The sequence below is a fragment of the Macaca mulatta genome, chromosome 10 (genome assembly GCF_049350105.2).
Source record: "Macaca mulatta isolate MMU2019108-1 chromosome 10, T2T-MMU8v2.0, whole genome shotgun sequence".
In the NCBI taxonomy this organism is placed as follows: domain Eukaryota; kingdom Metazoa; phylum Chordata; class Mammalia; order Primates; family Cercopithecidae; genus Macaca; species Macaca mulatta.
The window spans coordinates 98808090-98823694 of record NC_133415.1 but is presented as its reverse complement, the minus strand read 5'-3'; the positions used below and the strand labels follow the sequence as shown (position 1 = coordinate 98823694).

Here is a 15605-nt window from a genome sequence, read left to right as displayed (position 1 = left end):
CAGAACAATATGGATGAATCTCACAAATAGAACCTTGAGAAAAAAGAGTCCAGACACAAAAGAATACCTACCCTATAACATCATTTAAATAAAGTAAAAAATAGTCAAAGTCTATCTAAGCTGTTAGAAGTAATGACAGTGGTGCTGGGCACAGTGACTCACACCTGTAATCCCAGCACTTTGGGAGGCTGAGGTGGGTGGATCACAAGGTCAGGAGTACAAGACCAGCCTGGCCAAGATGGTGAAACCCAGTCTGTACTAAAAATACAAAAATTAACCAGGTGTGGTGGTTGGTGCCTGTAATCGCAGCTATTTGGGAGACTGAGGCAGAGAATTGCTTGAACCTGAGACACGGAGGTTGCAGTGAGCTGAGTTTGCACCACTGCACTCCAGCTTGGGTGAGAGAAAAAAAAAGTAATGATAGTGGTACCCCTTGGGGAGAAGAGGTAGTGATTGCAAGCAGGCTTCTAGGGTGCTGATAATGTTTTGTTTCTTTCTTTCTTTCTTTTTTTTTTTTTCTTGAGACAGTCTCACTCTGTCGCCCAGGCTGGAGTACAGTGTCATGATCTTGGCTCACTGCAGCCTCCACCTCCCAGGTTCAAGCAATTCTACCTCAGCCTCCCAAGTAGCTGGGATTACAAGGTGCCCACCACCACACCCGGCTAATTTTTGTATTTTTAGTAGAGAGAGAGCTTCACCATGTTGGCCAGGCTGATTTCTAACTCCTGATCTCAGACAATCCACCCACCTTGGCCTCCCAAAGCGCTGGGATTACAGGCATGAGCCACCATGCCCAGCCTCTTGTTTCTTGACCTGGTGCTGGTTACACACTTGTGTTCCATTTGTGAAAATGTCTTCAAATGTACACTTATGATAGATACATTTGTATATTTATTATATTAAAGCAATGATTCTCAACTGGGAGCAATGTTGACCACCAAGGAACATTTGGCAATATTCAGAGACATTTTTGGTTATCACAACTAGAGCGGGGGTTAGTACCAGCATCTAGGGGCTACAGGTCTTTTGAGCTCTCTAGGTTTGTACCAGGGCTGCCTGGCCATGAGTCACAGTTCAACATTACCCTGCTGCACCCCATCCCCACACTGGGGCCTTCCTTAGCAGAGGGGGCTGACCCTGAATGGGCCTGGCATCTGGCCATGGATCCTGCCACCTCCTAGAGGAAGACATCAAACATGCTAGAAGGTACAGTGTAGATGTATGGTGTAAGACAATCCCCCACAACAAAGTATCCAGCCCAAAATGTCAATAGTGTAGAGGCTGAGAAATCCAGTACTAGAAAAGAAGTTTAAATAACTGATTCCTGGATTTTAGGACTGATTAGGTGTTCAGCTTGATTGAAGGTGGATGATGTTGTCTCTTATTAAGGTGGTAACAACAGAGGAGCACGTTTGGAAGGTGAAACCCAGGAGTCAGTTTGGACCCATTAGGTTGAGAGGTCTGTTTGGCAGCTAAGGAGCCATGTAGAGTAAGCAGTTGAACATATGAGTCCGGAGCTCGGGGTGGGGGAGAGGAGGTTAAGGCAGGAAACATAAATTTCACAGTCTTTAGCAGAGAGATGCTATTTAAGGCTGTGGGCTACCAGACATCACAGGGAACAAGTATACACAGAGCAGAGAATTCCCACGATTGAGCACAAGGGTGCTTCTGTCACCAGAAAAGGAAAATCCACCCAGTGAGGTAGGAGGAGACCCAGAAGTAAGGTTCCAGAGGCAGAGAGTTTCAGGAGGAAGGGCAGGATCCCCTATGTCAACGTGGGGAGAGTTGGTGTGGGATGAGCAGAGAGGAGCTCCTGTCACATCTGGCTACGAGAAGGTCATAAATGGCTTTGAAGAGGGTGGCTTTGGTGGTGTAGTGGGGTGAGAGCCAGGCTGGAAATGGCTGAGGAGAAAATGGGAATTGAGGAGATGGAGACACTAAGTAGAGACCATGCTGTGGGGAAGCTTTACTGTGAATGGGGATGGGGAGGGTAGAGAAATAGACTAGTGTCTAGTGGGAGGCAGGGGTTAAGAGAGATTGCAAACAAGCCATGGCGGGGAATGTTTGTACACCAGTGGCAGTGGGTCATTCGAGCAAGAAACAGATGAAAGAGGAAGCTCAGGAGGGCAGTTCTCTGGACTTCTACTTAAATTCCCAGGTGGGCTCTGATCAAACCCATCACCTCCACTAATGCGCCCCAATCTTTCAGTCAAGTCCCTTTGCTAACCTGTAAAGTCAAATTCATATTCAGCCTGGCATTCAGGACTTCTCTCATCTAGCCCAAACTAGCACTCCTATCTTAACTATTCCGGAATCCTCTCCGTTCCCTCTTATCCACCCACTACTACCCCATGCTGGAGTTCTGAGCCATTCGAAGTTCTCCAGACACCCACTGTTTTTTCTCTTCTCCCAGCACTTGTACCAAGAACCCACATTCAAATCCCACTGTTACCACTCACTAGCTATGAGACTTTGGGTGAGTTGTATAATTCTCTGGGTCTCATCTGTAAAACAAGGGATTAGTGATGGGAGTAATAATAGTACCTACAAAGTAATAGTAGTACCTATCTCATCTGGTTATTTTATCGTACATAATGCACATAGAACAGTGCCTGGCACATAGTGCTGTACAAGGGGTAGCTACTAACATCAGGTATATGATCCATATTTTATTTATCCACTGCCTTACTCCTGGGCATCTAGGTTATTGCCAGTGTTTCACTAACAAACAATGCTGCAATCAACATCCTTCTATGTGTTGTCTTGTGCACATATGTGAGGGTCAGAAAGTAATTACATTTTTAGGTTTAGTGGTTCTTGATAAATTACCCTCTAAGAAGATTGTCCCTTGCACAGGAAGAAGCTCGTTGGTCCTTCCTGATTCAGTTCCAGTTCAGATGTCATCTTGATGAGAAACGTTCCTGGACCTCAACCACAACACAGACACACACACACACACACACACACACACACACACACACACACCATTATTGTAGAATAAAAGATCATGCACTGTATACTCCCCAAGTGTGATCCCACCCCCACCACCCATAGAATTACCCTTGTAAATAGGTTAGACTCTCTGTAGGTGAAACCTGGAGTTGCATTTTAAGCAAGTTCCAAGGGCAATCTTATGCATTCTAAAGTCTAACTCATTTCTCTACACCCAGTGCCCAGTACAGGACCTGGCTCCATGCAGGGGCTCAATAAGTGTTTAATGAATGAATAAACAGGTTGATCATTTCCTTGACTATAAAATAGAAATAATCACATCATACTTTCCTAATAGGAATGATTGAATATGTTAACATTTACAAAGTGCCTAAAACACTTCCTTTTTTTTTTTTTTTTTTTTTTTTTTTTTTTGAGATGGAGTCTCACTCTGTTGCCCAGGCTAGAGTACGGTGGTGCGATCTAGGCTCACTGCAATCTCCACCTCCCAGGTTCATGCCATTCTCCTGCCTCAGCCTCCCGAGTAGCTGGGACTACAGGTGCCCATCACCACGCCCGGCTAATGTATTTTTGTATTTTTAGTAGAGACGGGGTTTCACTGTGTTAGCCAGGATGGTCTCAATCTCCTGACCTTGTGATCAGCCCGCCTCAGCCTCCCAAAGTGCTGGGATTACAGACATGAGCCACCACGCCCGGCCTAGAACATTTTCTGGCACATAGAAAGTACTCTATCAGTTATTCATTTTTCTTTTTTTTTTTTACACTCTATCAGTTAAATACATACATGCATACATACGTGCATATACGTGTGTGTGTGTGTATATATATATATAAAAATAAAGTCTGCTTCTAAAGGTTAGAGAATCCAAGTTTATTAGAAACACTCCAACAAAAAAGGAAGGTGAGAAGAGGGCCCAGCCCACCTCCACTCCTCCCTGTCCTCCAGAACACAATACCAGTTTGTATCCGGCAAACTGGATCCCTCCCCAGGGTTGGTCCCAGTGGGGATTTACATGGCACTGCCAAAGCAGGACAGGAGCCCTAGTCCTCAGGGCACTGCAGGATGTCATAGGTCACGTAGCCCACTTGGTCCACCTGGTTCACCCCACTCTGGAAACTCACGCGCCAGTAGAAGCGGTCCTGGCAGAAATAGGCTTTCTCTGCGGGAGACAGGCAGGCATGAGAGAAGTGATTCTAATTCTCCCACATATACCGAAATAGGAACAAGATCTTGACAACCATCTCTTCTGCCATTTCTAGAACTTTCTTTTTTTTTTTTTTTTTTTTTTTTTTTTTTTTGAGACAGAGTCTTGCTCTGTCGCCCAAGCTGGGGTGCAGTGGCCGGATCTCAGCTCACTGCAAGCTCCGCCTCCCGGGTTTAGACCATTCTCCTGCCTCAGCCTCCCGAGTAGCTGGGACTACAGGCGCCCGCCACCTCGCCCGGCTAGTTTTTTGTATTTTTTAGTAGAGACGGGGTTTCACCATGTTATCCAGGATGGTCTCGATCTCCTGACCTCGTGATCCGCCCGTCTCGGCCTCCCAAAGTGCTGGGATTACAGGCTTGAGCCACCGCGCCCGGCCCATTTCTAGAACTTTCTAAGGTTTTCACATATCACCTCCATCCCCCCCACCTGTCTGTGAGATGCTGAAGGGCACAGACCTCAGTGCCCAAAGCACTGCCACAGAGCCTAGCACACAGGAGGTACACCATACACGTTTTGTGAACGAACTAACGAATGAATAGACCAACTATCTTAATGCTCAGAACAATTCATTCAACACTCATTCATTGAACAAATCTGTTCACTCATCAACAAGTATTTGTTGAGCACCTACTGTGCACTCTGTTCAAGACACTGGGGGTAAGCAGAAAAAAATGCAGGCATGATCTCATATATCTTGGTGCTTACACTCTAGTGAGGCAAGAGACAATTAACAAGCAAACACGTAAATAAATGAGATTGGTTTTGAAAATATAGAAAGCAGCCAGGTGCTGTGGCTCACGCCTGTAATCCCAGCACTTTGAGAAGCCGAGGCGGGTGGATCATGAGGTCAGGAGTTCAAGACCAGGAGAATTGCTTGAACCAGGGAGGCAGAGTTTGCAGTGAGCAGAGATCGCGCCACTACACTCCAGCCTAGGCGACAGAGTGAAACTCCGTCTCAAAAAAAGAAAATATAGAAAGCTATGGAGAAAATAAAAACAAGTAAATAGATAATAAGCATCAGAGAAGGCCTCACTGAAGCAGTGGCCTTAGCACCAAAACCTGAAAGAAGACAGGGGGACGGCCCGGTGACAATCTGGAGGGAAAGCCTTCCAGATAGAAGGAACAACTGGCACAAAGCCTCTAAGCTAGGAATGACCTTGATCTGCTCAAAGAGCAGCCAGTGCTGGTGGAGCAGAGTAAATAACAGGAGGAGTGGGAAGAGATGAGAACAGAGGCGTGGAAGGTCAGATCCTGTTAGTTTCTTTGACCTTGGAATTCATCTGGGGTCACTCCCAAGACCATTGACCTCCACTCCTAGCCCCTCCCTAATCTCATGGAATATGTTAAAGGTACTGGACAGCCAGTATGGTTTGGGCTGGGCTGTTTATAAAGAAGATGGCAAAAAAAATGACAGACTCGAAAAAGATTTTGGTGACAGAAAATCTTGTTCGCCTTGTCAATTGTTTGGATGACTGGTGAGAAAGGAAAGGCAAGTGTAATTCCAGCTATCATCCCCATATTACAGATGGGGAAACTGAGGCTCAAAGAGTAGAGAAGTAGTGACTTGCCCAAAGTCACAGAGCTGTGAATTGTCGCATCTCTCACTGTAGCACAGTGCCTGGCACATTGTCGGCACTGTTGTCTAATAAATAAGTTTCCATGCAAACCACCTGTGTCCTGTACTGAAGGAGAAACAACTTCCAGCCGGGGAGGCAGGAAATCTGGGTCCTGGTCTTGGTTGCATCCCTGACTTCCTAAATGACCTGGAGAAGGCCTCTGCCTCTACTGGGATCTTGTCTGTGCTGGGGCATTTGCTTCCATTTCCAAGGGCTTTATCTTCCTCGCTCAGAATTTGACCAATCACTAAGAAGAACCTAGCGTGGTGTCTCACGAAGGGACCCTCCTCAGCCCTCACCTTGGTACTGGAAGACGTCGTGCGTGTCCAAAGGCACCCCGGGGAACATCCGGTCTACCTCGCTGGCGCTCCGGGGATCCACCATCTGCGCCTTCACGTCGAACCTGCGGGCAGGCGCGGAGGAGACAGGTGCTGAGCCGCCAGGTGCGCGGACGGACGGCGCCCGGGCTCCCCCTGCGGGCGGCCTCGGCGTCGCTCACCTCCAGAAGCGCCGCCCGCTGAATAGCAGCATCTTCCCCGCGCCACGCCGGAGGGCCCCGGTCACCTGGGCCACGTCGGCGCCCAGGCCCAGCTTGTCTAGACGCCTCGGGCCCAGCACCGACGCGCCTGTGTACACCCACACCTGGCGCCCTGCAGGGGAGGAGGGTCACATCGGTCTGGAGGCGCAGAGAGAGCCCGTACTCTTCTAGAACGCTAGGAGGGAGATCCCGGCGAGGCCTTTCTAGCCCGCGTGCCCGCAGTCCCTGCACCCCAGGGGCAGAGGCGCTGGGTAGAGCGGCGCGAGGGCGTGGAGAGGAAAGGGCAGAAACTCAGCCGTCCCTACGTTTGCTAAACTGAGTCCGCCAGGGGGCGTATTTTTCTAAAATGCACAAGACATTTCCTGGGTTATCGACGGTCTCTTGAGCCTCCTTGACTGATGGGGATTGACAGGGAGGCGTAGAAGGTAACTAACCAGAGAAGAAGAAAAGCTTCTTGGAGAGCGGCTCCTCAAAGGCCGAGTCCAGCTTGCGGGGCAACGCGGGCCACGTGTCGGCGATAAGGAAGGGGCCCTGCAGCCGGCTCCCCCTGCGCTCGGAGAATCGCCAGTACCTCCTGAGTACGCGAAGAGAGAAAGGACGGGCTCTGAGCCTTGGACCCAGGGCCAGTGGGCAGGAAGGGACGGGCAGTCCCTCCGCCAAGCCCCCTCCCGCATCCACACATCCCTGCCTCCTCACCCATCCTTGAACAGATACAGCTGGTTCCCGATCTCCGTGATGGCGTCGAAGATGTTCACGTTGCAGGCATCGTCCACCGGATTCAAAGGCACAGTAGTGGTCGTAGAAGGGCCAGCAGTGGGGGGACCTGTGGGGCCAGCTGAGGGGGGACCTGTGGGGCCGGCTGTGGGGCGGTCTGAGGGGCGGACAGTGGGGGGTCCAGTGGGGCAGACCGTCGGGGGAGCCGTGGGCTGCGGTGTGGTGGTGGTTGGAGGCCGTGGCTCAGGTTCAGGGCGAGAACCTAAAAAGAGACACGGAATGAGATACTCCCTATTCATGCATACCTCTGTACGCCTAGAACATCTGCTCCCCTAAGCCTCTCAGTGAGGCCCCTCTGGCACACAGGCTCTTCCTCACTTAGCCTTAGCCTGCCTTCCCAAACCACAGGACTTTTTTTTTTTTTTTTTTTTTTTTCTTTTTTCTAGCGGCATCCTCTATGGCCCAGGATGGAGTGCAGTGGTGGAATCATAGTTCACTACAGCCTCCAACTCTTGGGCTCAAGGGATCCTCCCACCTCAGCCTCCAGAGTAGCTAGGACTACAGACATGTGCCTTCACGCTCGGCTAATTTTTTTGTAGAGATAGGAGTCTGGCTATGTTGCTGAGGCTGGTCTGGAATTCCTGGGCTCAAGCAATCCTCCCGCCTGGGTCTCCCAAAGCGCTGGGATTAGAGGCGTGAGCCACCATGCCCAGCGTAGACTGGCTTTTGAAGTCACGCCTATCTCTCTCTAAAGTCTCTTTATCACCATCTCTAAGCACTGACATGGCAGCGACTGGGCCCAGGCTCTATTTCCACACAGACGTTGAGGTCCCACCTCTCCCAACCCCCAATTCTTTGGTACTGTGGCACAGCCACGCCCTTTCCCCTCCTCCTCCCATCCCTGCCCCAAGGCCTCACCATAGAGATACTGGATGCCATTCACGTCGTCCTTATGCAAGGGGGGCTCCTCAGTGAATCGGTACATAGGGTACATGAGCGCCTCCGGCACTGAGGTATGATCTAAGCCCAGCGCGTGGCCGAATTCGTGAGCTGCCACGAGGAACAGACTGTATCCTGGAAGGAGAGGGAGCCTGAGACGTGAGCGCCGAGCCAAGCCCCCAGCCCTGGCCACCTCACCACCACCACTGCCGGGAACCCCAGCCCCGGAGCCTCGGGACCCCGCCTACCTTGGTCCGGGCAGAAGCCCCACTTCTTGTCTCTGTCAAAGTTCGAGGTGGTAGCGCACCAGAGGCGCCCATCTCCGCGGCCCTCGCTGGTACAGGTCGAGTACTCCTTACCCAGGAAGGTGAAGGGGAAAACGCACAGCTCCCCCGCCGAGTTGCCCCCGATCACGGTCGAGTCGGCTGGAGAGACCCAAGGCCTTGGATGAGCCAGGTGGATGAGTCCAATAAGGAGCCAGGGGCCGACCCGACAGGGAGCTAGACAATCTTGGTGGCCTAGGGGGCGCTGTAAAGCACTCCTGAGAAGAGGCTAGACCCGTGGGCGGTGCCTGGGACACCAGTACGTGGAAGAGGCGGCCAGCTGAGCAGATAAGGCCGAACCTCCGTGGCTGGGGCGGGGCCATTGGAAGTCAGGGATGGGGGGGGGGGGGCCTGTGGTGTAGGTGGGCGGAGTAACGGCCGTCCTGAAGACCAGTGAGAGTGGAAAGACAAACTGATGAGGGGAAGAGCCGCGTTTCGGGGGCCAATGCGTGATGAGAGGGCGGGGCTGAACCTGGTAGACAGGGCGGAGGTACCTCGGGTCGGGCAGAAGCCGTAGAGCTTGTCCTGGTCGTAGTTGGCGGTGGTGGCGCACCAGCGGTAGCCGTCGGAGCGACCGTCCGTGGTGCAGGCGGAGTAGGATTGGCCTTGGAAGATGAATGGAAACTGGCAGGGTTTCCCGTCAGCATTGCCGTCCTGGGTGTAGAGTCCTAGGATGAGGGGGAGGTGGGAAAGGGGGAGAAGGTGGAGACAGCACATTTTAACCCCCAAGTGTGTCCTGTTCTTTGACCCGTGGACGGTCTGCAGTTCATCCCTCCTCTCCTCATTTCTCAGATGAGAAAATTGGGCCCAGAGTGCGGGAGGGTGAATTGCAGGCCACACAGCACTAGCGGCAGAGCTGGGATTAGAACCCAGGACCATCAAGGGTGGTGGGCGCCCCCAGCCCTCGGCGCGCCCCCACACTCACTCTCGCTGGGACAGAAGCCAAACCGGCGGTCAGTGTCGTAGTTGGCTGTGGTACTGCACCAGGGCACGCCGTCGGAGCGACCGTCTGTGGTGCAGGCAGAGTAGGAGCGGCCCTCGAAGGTGAAGGGGAAGTGGCAGGCCGCGCCATCTGCGTTTCCAAACTTAGTTGGAACCACTGCGGGAGGAGGGGAGACCGGAGTCAGGGCGGCAGGTGATGGGTGGGAGAGGACAAGGGAATCGGGGCCAGGATGACTCAGAATCTCACCGACGCCCTTGCCCAGCGACCACAACTCGTCATCGTCGAAATGGGCGTCTCCCTGAATGCCGGGCCCAGGAGGAAAGGCGTGTGCCAGGAGCCCGTCCTTCCCGTCGAAGGGATACCCGTCTCCGTGCTCTGAAGAAACAGGTGGAGAGGAAGAGGGTTAGCCGAGTAGTGTTGCGCAGATTGTGCTCTGCCCAAGGCAAGGGCTCCGAAATAACTGCAGGCTGAAATCCCGCCTGCGCGAAGCTCTCCCAGGCCGGCGCCCTGGCCCTTGCACTGTCTGGCAGGAGGGGCCATATAAGCCAGACCAGCGCGGGCGGGCAAGAGGAAGCCGGGGCCACTGCTGCCTCCACGCTCTCCGTGGTCCTCCCTTCCCTGACCCCGCCCAGGTCTCCTGGATTTTCCCTCCTCGCGTTCTCACCCGCGACACCAAACTGGATGACAATGTCTGCGTCCCGGCTGTACACGCGAGTGAAGGTGAGCGGCGTCACCGCGCTCCACAGCGCGAAGGCGCGGGCAAAGGCGTCTTCAATCACCGCCCGCGGCAAGTCTTCCGAGTAGTTTTGGATCCTGTAGAGTAAAAGCCAGAGGAAGCAGGTCAGAAGTGAAAGGCTGGAGCGGGGCAGCAGGGACGCCCCATATGGCAGAGACTTCAACATACACAATGTTCCCTGCCGTCCACGCTCTCATCTATAAATTGCTTCCAGACTGTTTTTTATCTACTTAGACCTTCACAATGGCCCTGGCAGGAGGACTTGGATTGCAAGAGCCATTTCCCTGAAGGAAAAACTGAGGCTCAGAGGTGGAGACACTCACCCGGGGTCACACGTTAAATAGTGAAACCCAGGGACCTGTAAAAGACAGGACGTGTTCACCGCTGGCCCGAGAGCCAGACCTGCCCTCCCCGCCCCACCGCCCCCCCACCCCGTCCCCGCGGCCGCGGCTCACCAATAGGTGATGTTGTGGTGGTGCCACTTGAGGTCGCCCTCAAAGGTTTGGAATCTGCCCAGGTCTGGGACCCCGCACCGTGGGGTTCGCATGGCCTTCAGCGTGGCGCTGTCCAGCTCACCGGTCTGGGGCAGGGACAGTTGCTTCTGGAGAAGCAGCAGCGCAGGCCCCAGAGATTTCGAGTCTCCATGCATCTCTGCCACCCGAGTGTAACCATAGCGGTACAGGTAGTCCTGTGGATGAAAGGGCACACACATGCCAGATCTCTGACACCTTTCTCTGTCCAGCTGGAGCCAGGACTCCCTCCAGACACTCATGGAGGGAGTTTTTTGTGTTTTTTTTTGTTTGTTTGTTTGTTTTGGAGAGATGGTATGAGCTCACTTCAGCCTCGACTTCCTGGGCTCAAGAGATCCTCCCATCTCAGCCTTCTGCATAGCTGGAACTACAGGTGCACACCACTGTACCTGGCTATTTCTTTAATTTTTTTTTTTTTTTTTTTTTTTTTTTTTTTTGTAGAGACAGGATCTTACTATGTTGCCTAGGCTGGGATCAAACTCCTGAGCTCAAGCCATCCTACCGCCTCAGCCTCCCAAAGTGCTGGGATTACAAGTGTGAGCCATCATGCCTAGCAGGGACTAGCATTTAATAAAACATTAAATGCTTTCCAGACACCAGTGCTTTCTGACCACCCAGGAATCTCCCCTCCCTTAGACATCCTCAGCTCCTTCTCACCCCTGGATGCCTCTAGCCCATTTCTACCCCACAGCTGCATAAGGTTTGCTCCTGCTCACTCCCAGCCCACACTTACCCCCGAACCCTCCAATGCCTCCCCCACCCCAAACCATTTCCCATTTCCCACTTAGGAAAGCCCCATTGCCCATTTCTGGCCATCACTGCTCAAAGCCTCCACAAGACCCCCCAATTGCCTAACCCTGGACACCTCTGTTCTTCAGATATGCCCATCACCACCAACACACCACTAAAGCATCTCCTCTGAGGCCCTGTGTCCTCTGGGAGATTCAACACCCTCCCGGACAGCCCTCCCCAACTCTAGACTAGGTGTTTGCCCACCTCTGCCAGCTGCCTGTCAGTGAGATTGGTTTTCAGGTCTCCAGGGAAGAGCACAAGGGTGGACTGGCGCTGTCTGGGGGCAGCACAGCAGCAGCCCAGCACCAGCAGCGCCAGGACCAGGGGCTGCCAGAGGCTCATGGTGAGGGCAGCAGTGTCTGACTGCAGCTGCTGTTGTGGGGGCTTTAAGGAGGCGCTCCTGTGACCCCACCCCTCCTTGACAGGCAAGTGCTGACTCAGGGGACAGGGTGTGTGTGTGTGTGTGTGTGTGTGTGTGTGTGTGTGTGTGTGTGTGGCAGCCCCAGCATGAGAAAGGGCTTACACCACCTCCTCCTGTCTCCCCTGCCCGCAGTCTCCACTGCCAAGTCAGGCAAGACCCCAGACCCACAGGAAACCACAGGCCCTCAGGGGAGGGGTAGGGTTTTGCAAACTGCAGAGCTTGTGGGAACTGTATGAAAGGGAGGGAGGGGGATGAAGCTGGAGGGATCCCCCATCCCTTGGTCTGAAAGCCTCCAGTGGTCAGTCAAGGGAAAGTGATGGAAGACTCCCTGAGACTTCTTTCTGAATCTAATGATCCCCCTGGCCCATCCTTGGCCTTTTGCAATACCCCTTCCCAGGTCAGATCTCCTCCCCAAACCCCTCCCCACACTCCAGGTTCTGTCCTCTTTTTCCCTCCCTGACAGCCTTCTTTGACTCAGCTTCCTCTCCCTGCTTCATCTGGGGGCGGAAGGAGTGGACTCTGCCAGGCAGGGCTGGGGAATTCCACTGGGGCAACCCCCTGTCTTCGGCAGGCTGAATTTTCAGGGTAGTAAAGGGGAGAGTAGCAGCCTCTAGAAAACAGCAGACATGGGCCGGGCGCGGTGGCTCACGCCTGTAATCCCAGCACTTTGGGAGGCCGAGGCGGGCGGATCACAAGGTCAGGAGATCGAGACCACGGTGAAACCCCGTCTCTACTAAAAATACAAAAAATTAGCCGGGCGCGGTTGTGGGCGCCTGTAGTCCCAGCTACTCGGGAGGCTGAGGCAGGAGAATGGCGTGAACCCGGGAGGCGGAGCTTGCAGTGAGCCGAGATCGCGCCACTGCACTCCAGCCTGGGCGACAGAGCGAGACTCCGTCTCAAAAAAAAAAAAAAACAGCAGACATGGTTTTACTCTTTTCCTTCAGGACTTCGGCAAATGTCCTACCACTCTGAATGTGTTTCCTCAAATGTGAAAAAAAAAAAAAGAAAGAAAGAAAGCGGGGGATGGGGCGCTCTTTGTCCCTAAATTGATGTGAGGATAAAATGAGATCAAACATATAAAATGTTTGGTACACTGTAGGTTGTAAGTCCTCAATGGATGGTAGTGATTGGTTTTAAATACCAAGGCCAAGACCAAGATTCAGGGCCAGGTGCAGTGGCTCATTCCTATAATCTTAGCACTTTGGGAGGCCAAGGTGAGAGGATTGCTTGAGCCCAGAAAAAAGGTCAAGGATACAGTGAACCATGATTATGTCACTGCACTCTAGCCTGGGCGACAGAGCGAGACCCTGCCAAAAGACCATGATTCCAACTCGGAATCAGGAGACCAGGTTATTGGGCTCTAAGCTGCAGTGTAACCCGGAGTAAATGCCTTCCCCTTTCTCAGTTTAGGATTCTTCAACTGCAAATTGGGGCAGGATACAGGGGAAAATAATCTCTAGGAGCCCTTTCAGTTCTCCAGCCCTGCTCCATGCAGCCAAAGCTCCAGCCCCAATTATCACACTTATGCCAAGCCTCCCTTCCAAGCCTCCCACACCAGCAGCCTCCCTCCCTCCTTTCTTCCTAGCCAGCCAGTGTCAGGCAGGGTCTATATTCACCTTCTTCAAAGCCCTATTTGGGAAAAACATGCTAACAACTCAACAAGCTGTATTTATTTATTTTATTTTATTTTGGGGGGGTGGAGTCTCTGTCACCCAGGCTGGAGTGCAGTGGTGTGATCTCGGCTCACTGCAACCTCTGCCTCCTGGGTTCAAGCAATTCTCCTGCCTCAGCCTCCCAAGTAGCTGGTATTATAGGCACGTGCTGCCACCCCCGGCTAAATTTTTTGTATTTTTAGTAGAGATGGGGTTTCACTACATTGACCAGGCTGGTTTCTAACTTCTGACTCAAGTGATCCACCCGCTTGACCTCCCAAAGTGCTAGGATTACAGTCATGAGCCATGGTGCCTGGCCCAACAAGCTGTATTTAAAGGGCCTACTATGTGTCAGACACTTTATATGTTTATCGAATAAATGAGTCTGTGAAATGGAGATAATTAACTTCCTTTACAGAAAAATTGAAGTTCTAAAGTTCACTAACTAATGAACATCTGCTTTGCAGTCATGAAGTCCTGGATTTCAGTACCAGCTCTGCCATTTCCCAGCTATGTGACCTTGGGCAAGTCACTTTACCTCTGAACCATAATAATAACGCTTTTTTTTTTTTTTTGGAGACGGAGTCTCGCTCTGTCGCCCAGGCTGGAGTGCAGTAGCACCATCTCGGCTCACTGCAACCTCCGCCTCCCGGGCTCACGCCATTCTCCTGCCTCAGCCTCCCGAGCAGCTGGGACTACAGGCGCCCGCCACCTTGCCCAGCTAATTTTTTTGTATTTTTAGTAGAGACGGGGGTTTCACCGTGTTCGCCAGGATGGTCTCGATCTCCTGACCTCGTGATCTGCCCACCTCGGCCTCCCAAAGTGCTGGGATTACAGGTGTGAGCCACCACGCCCGGCCAGTAATGCATTTTTTGAGATTTACTGTGTCAAGCACCGTAATAAGTTCTCTGTAAGTCTCTTGTTTCATTCTCACCACCTGTAAGGTAAGTTTAATGAGTATCCCTCCTGTTTTCAGAGGGGGAAACTAAGGCTCAGAGAGTTAAGGAATTTGCCTGTGATCACAGAGCAAGTTAATCCACAGAACTAGGGTTCAAGCCCAGAACTGCCTCGTTCTGAAGCTTTTCATCTTTATTACCATTTACAGGGAATTGTGATGACCCAGGTATAGAAGTGGATAGGTGAATGTGGTGATGGGGGCAGCACATAAAACCTGGATCCTTCTCCTCTGATCCCTTGCTACCCACTGAAGGTAAGAGAGGAGGCCCAGGCATTTAGGGAATCAGAGGCTAGGTCAGGGGACCCAGGAGGAACTAGATTCTAGACTCGGGAATGTGAGGTCATAGAGCAACATGATTTTAGAGGAAGAGATCCTCCAATCTGGAGGATCTTCATCTGGGTGGCAGACACGGGCTTTTAGGAAAATCCATTAACTACCCCCAACTTTCCATCAATGGTACCAAATATGACATACGAATACATATCTATGTATGTATGTCACACATCTCAAACTTTGAACTGTTGACACTTGGGGCTGTCGTGTGCATTGTAGGATGTTTAGCAGCATCCCTGACCTCTACCCACTAGATGCCAGTAGCACCTCCCCCTTCCAGTTGTGACAACCAGAAATGTTACCAAACATTGCCAAATGTACCCTGGTTGGGTGGGAGGGGCAGACTCACCCCCAGCTACTGGTAAACGTTGATTTTTCTATGTAAAGGGTCTAAAACTTTTATCAGATGCTCAAACCATTGTTGATGATCTTCAAACCTTTTAAAGAGCATTTACTCAACACATTCTTGTTGAGTTTTTCTGGGCCAATTACTGCGCTAAGAATTGGGAATACAAGTAGTGACCAAGATAGCATTTGTCTCATTGTTCATGGATCTGAGAGTTCAGCATGGGGAGAAATTGGATGAATAATTAATTTACCAGAGAGTCAGGCATCACGAAGGGAAAGTGTATTTATGTATTCCAATTACCCTCATCATGCAATGAGGAAACTGAGGCTCAGAGTGGTCACAGAGCAAGAGCCTGCACTCTGGAGCCAGGCTGCCTAAGTTCAAATCTCAGCTCTACCACTGACTTGCTGTGTGAAAAGGGCAATTGACACAACCATTTCAGTGCCTCAGTTTCCCCATCTGTAAAATTGGAGTAATAATAGTGCTTCCTTCATGGGGTGGTTGTAAGGCTCAAAGAGTTAGCAAATATAAATTGCCTAGCACATGGTAATAAGTGTTCAATGCTATGCTAATTAGGACCACCTCCAGGACAGCCGCTGTTTTT

The 15605-nt window shown here is 51.7% G+C and overlaps 2 protein-coding genes across 2 annotated transcripts in view; both read right to left on the bottom strand.

The window, feature by feature from the left end:
• Positions 1 to 15605, bottom strand: part of CD40 (CD40 molecule) — a 245777-nt gene that overhangs the window by 111169 nt on the left and 119003 nt on the right. The gene's annotated exons all lie outside the window — the stretch shown is intronic.
• Positions 3803 to 11642, bottom strand: MMP9 (matrix metallopeptidase 9). The gene is given in 13 exon segments (NM_001266905.1): positions 3803 to 4112; positions 6073 to 6176; positions 6273 to 6423; positions 6746 to 6885; positions 7008 to 7287; positions 7944 to 8099; positions 8213 to 8389; positions 8782 to 8955; positions 9213 to 9386; positions 9477 to 9605; positions 9895 to 10043; positions 10422 to 10654; positions 11493 to 11642. Coding segments are annotated over 13 exon segments (2124 nt in total). The 5' UTR covers positions 11631 to 11642; the 3' UTR covers positions 3803 to 3993.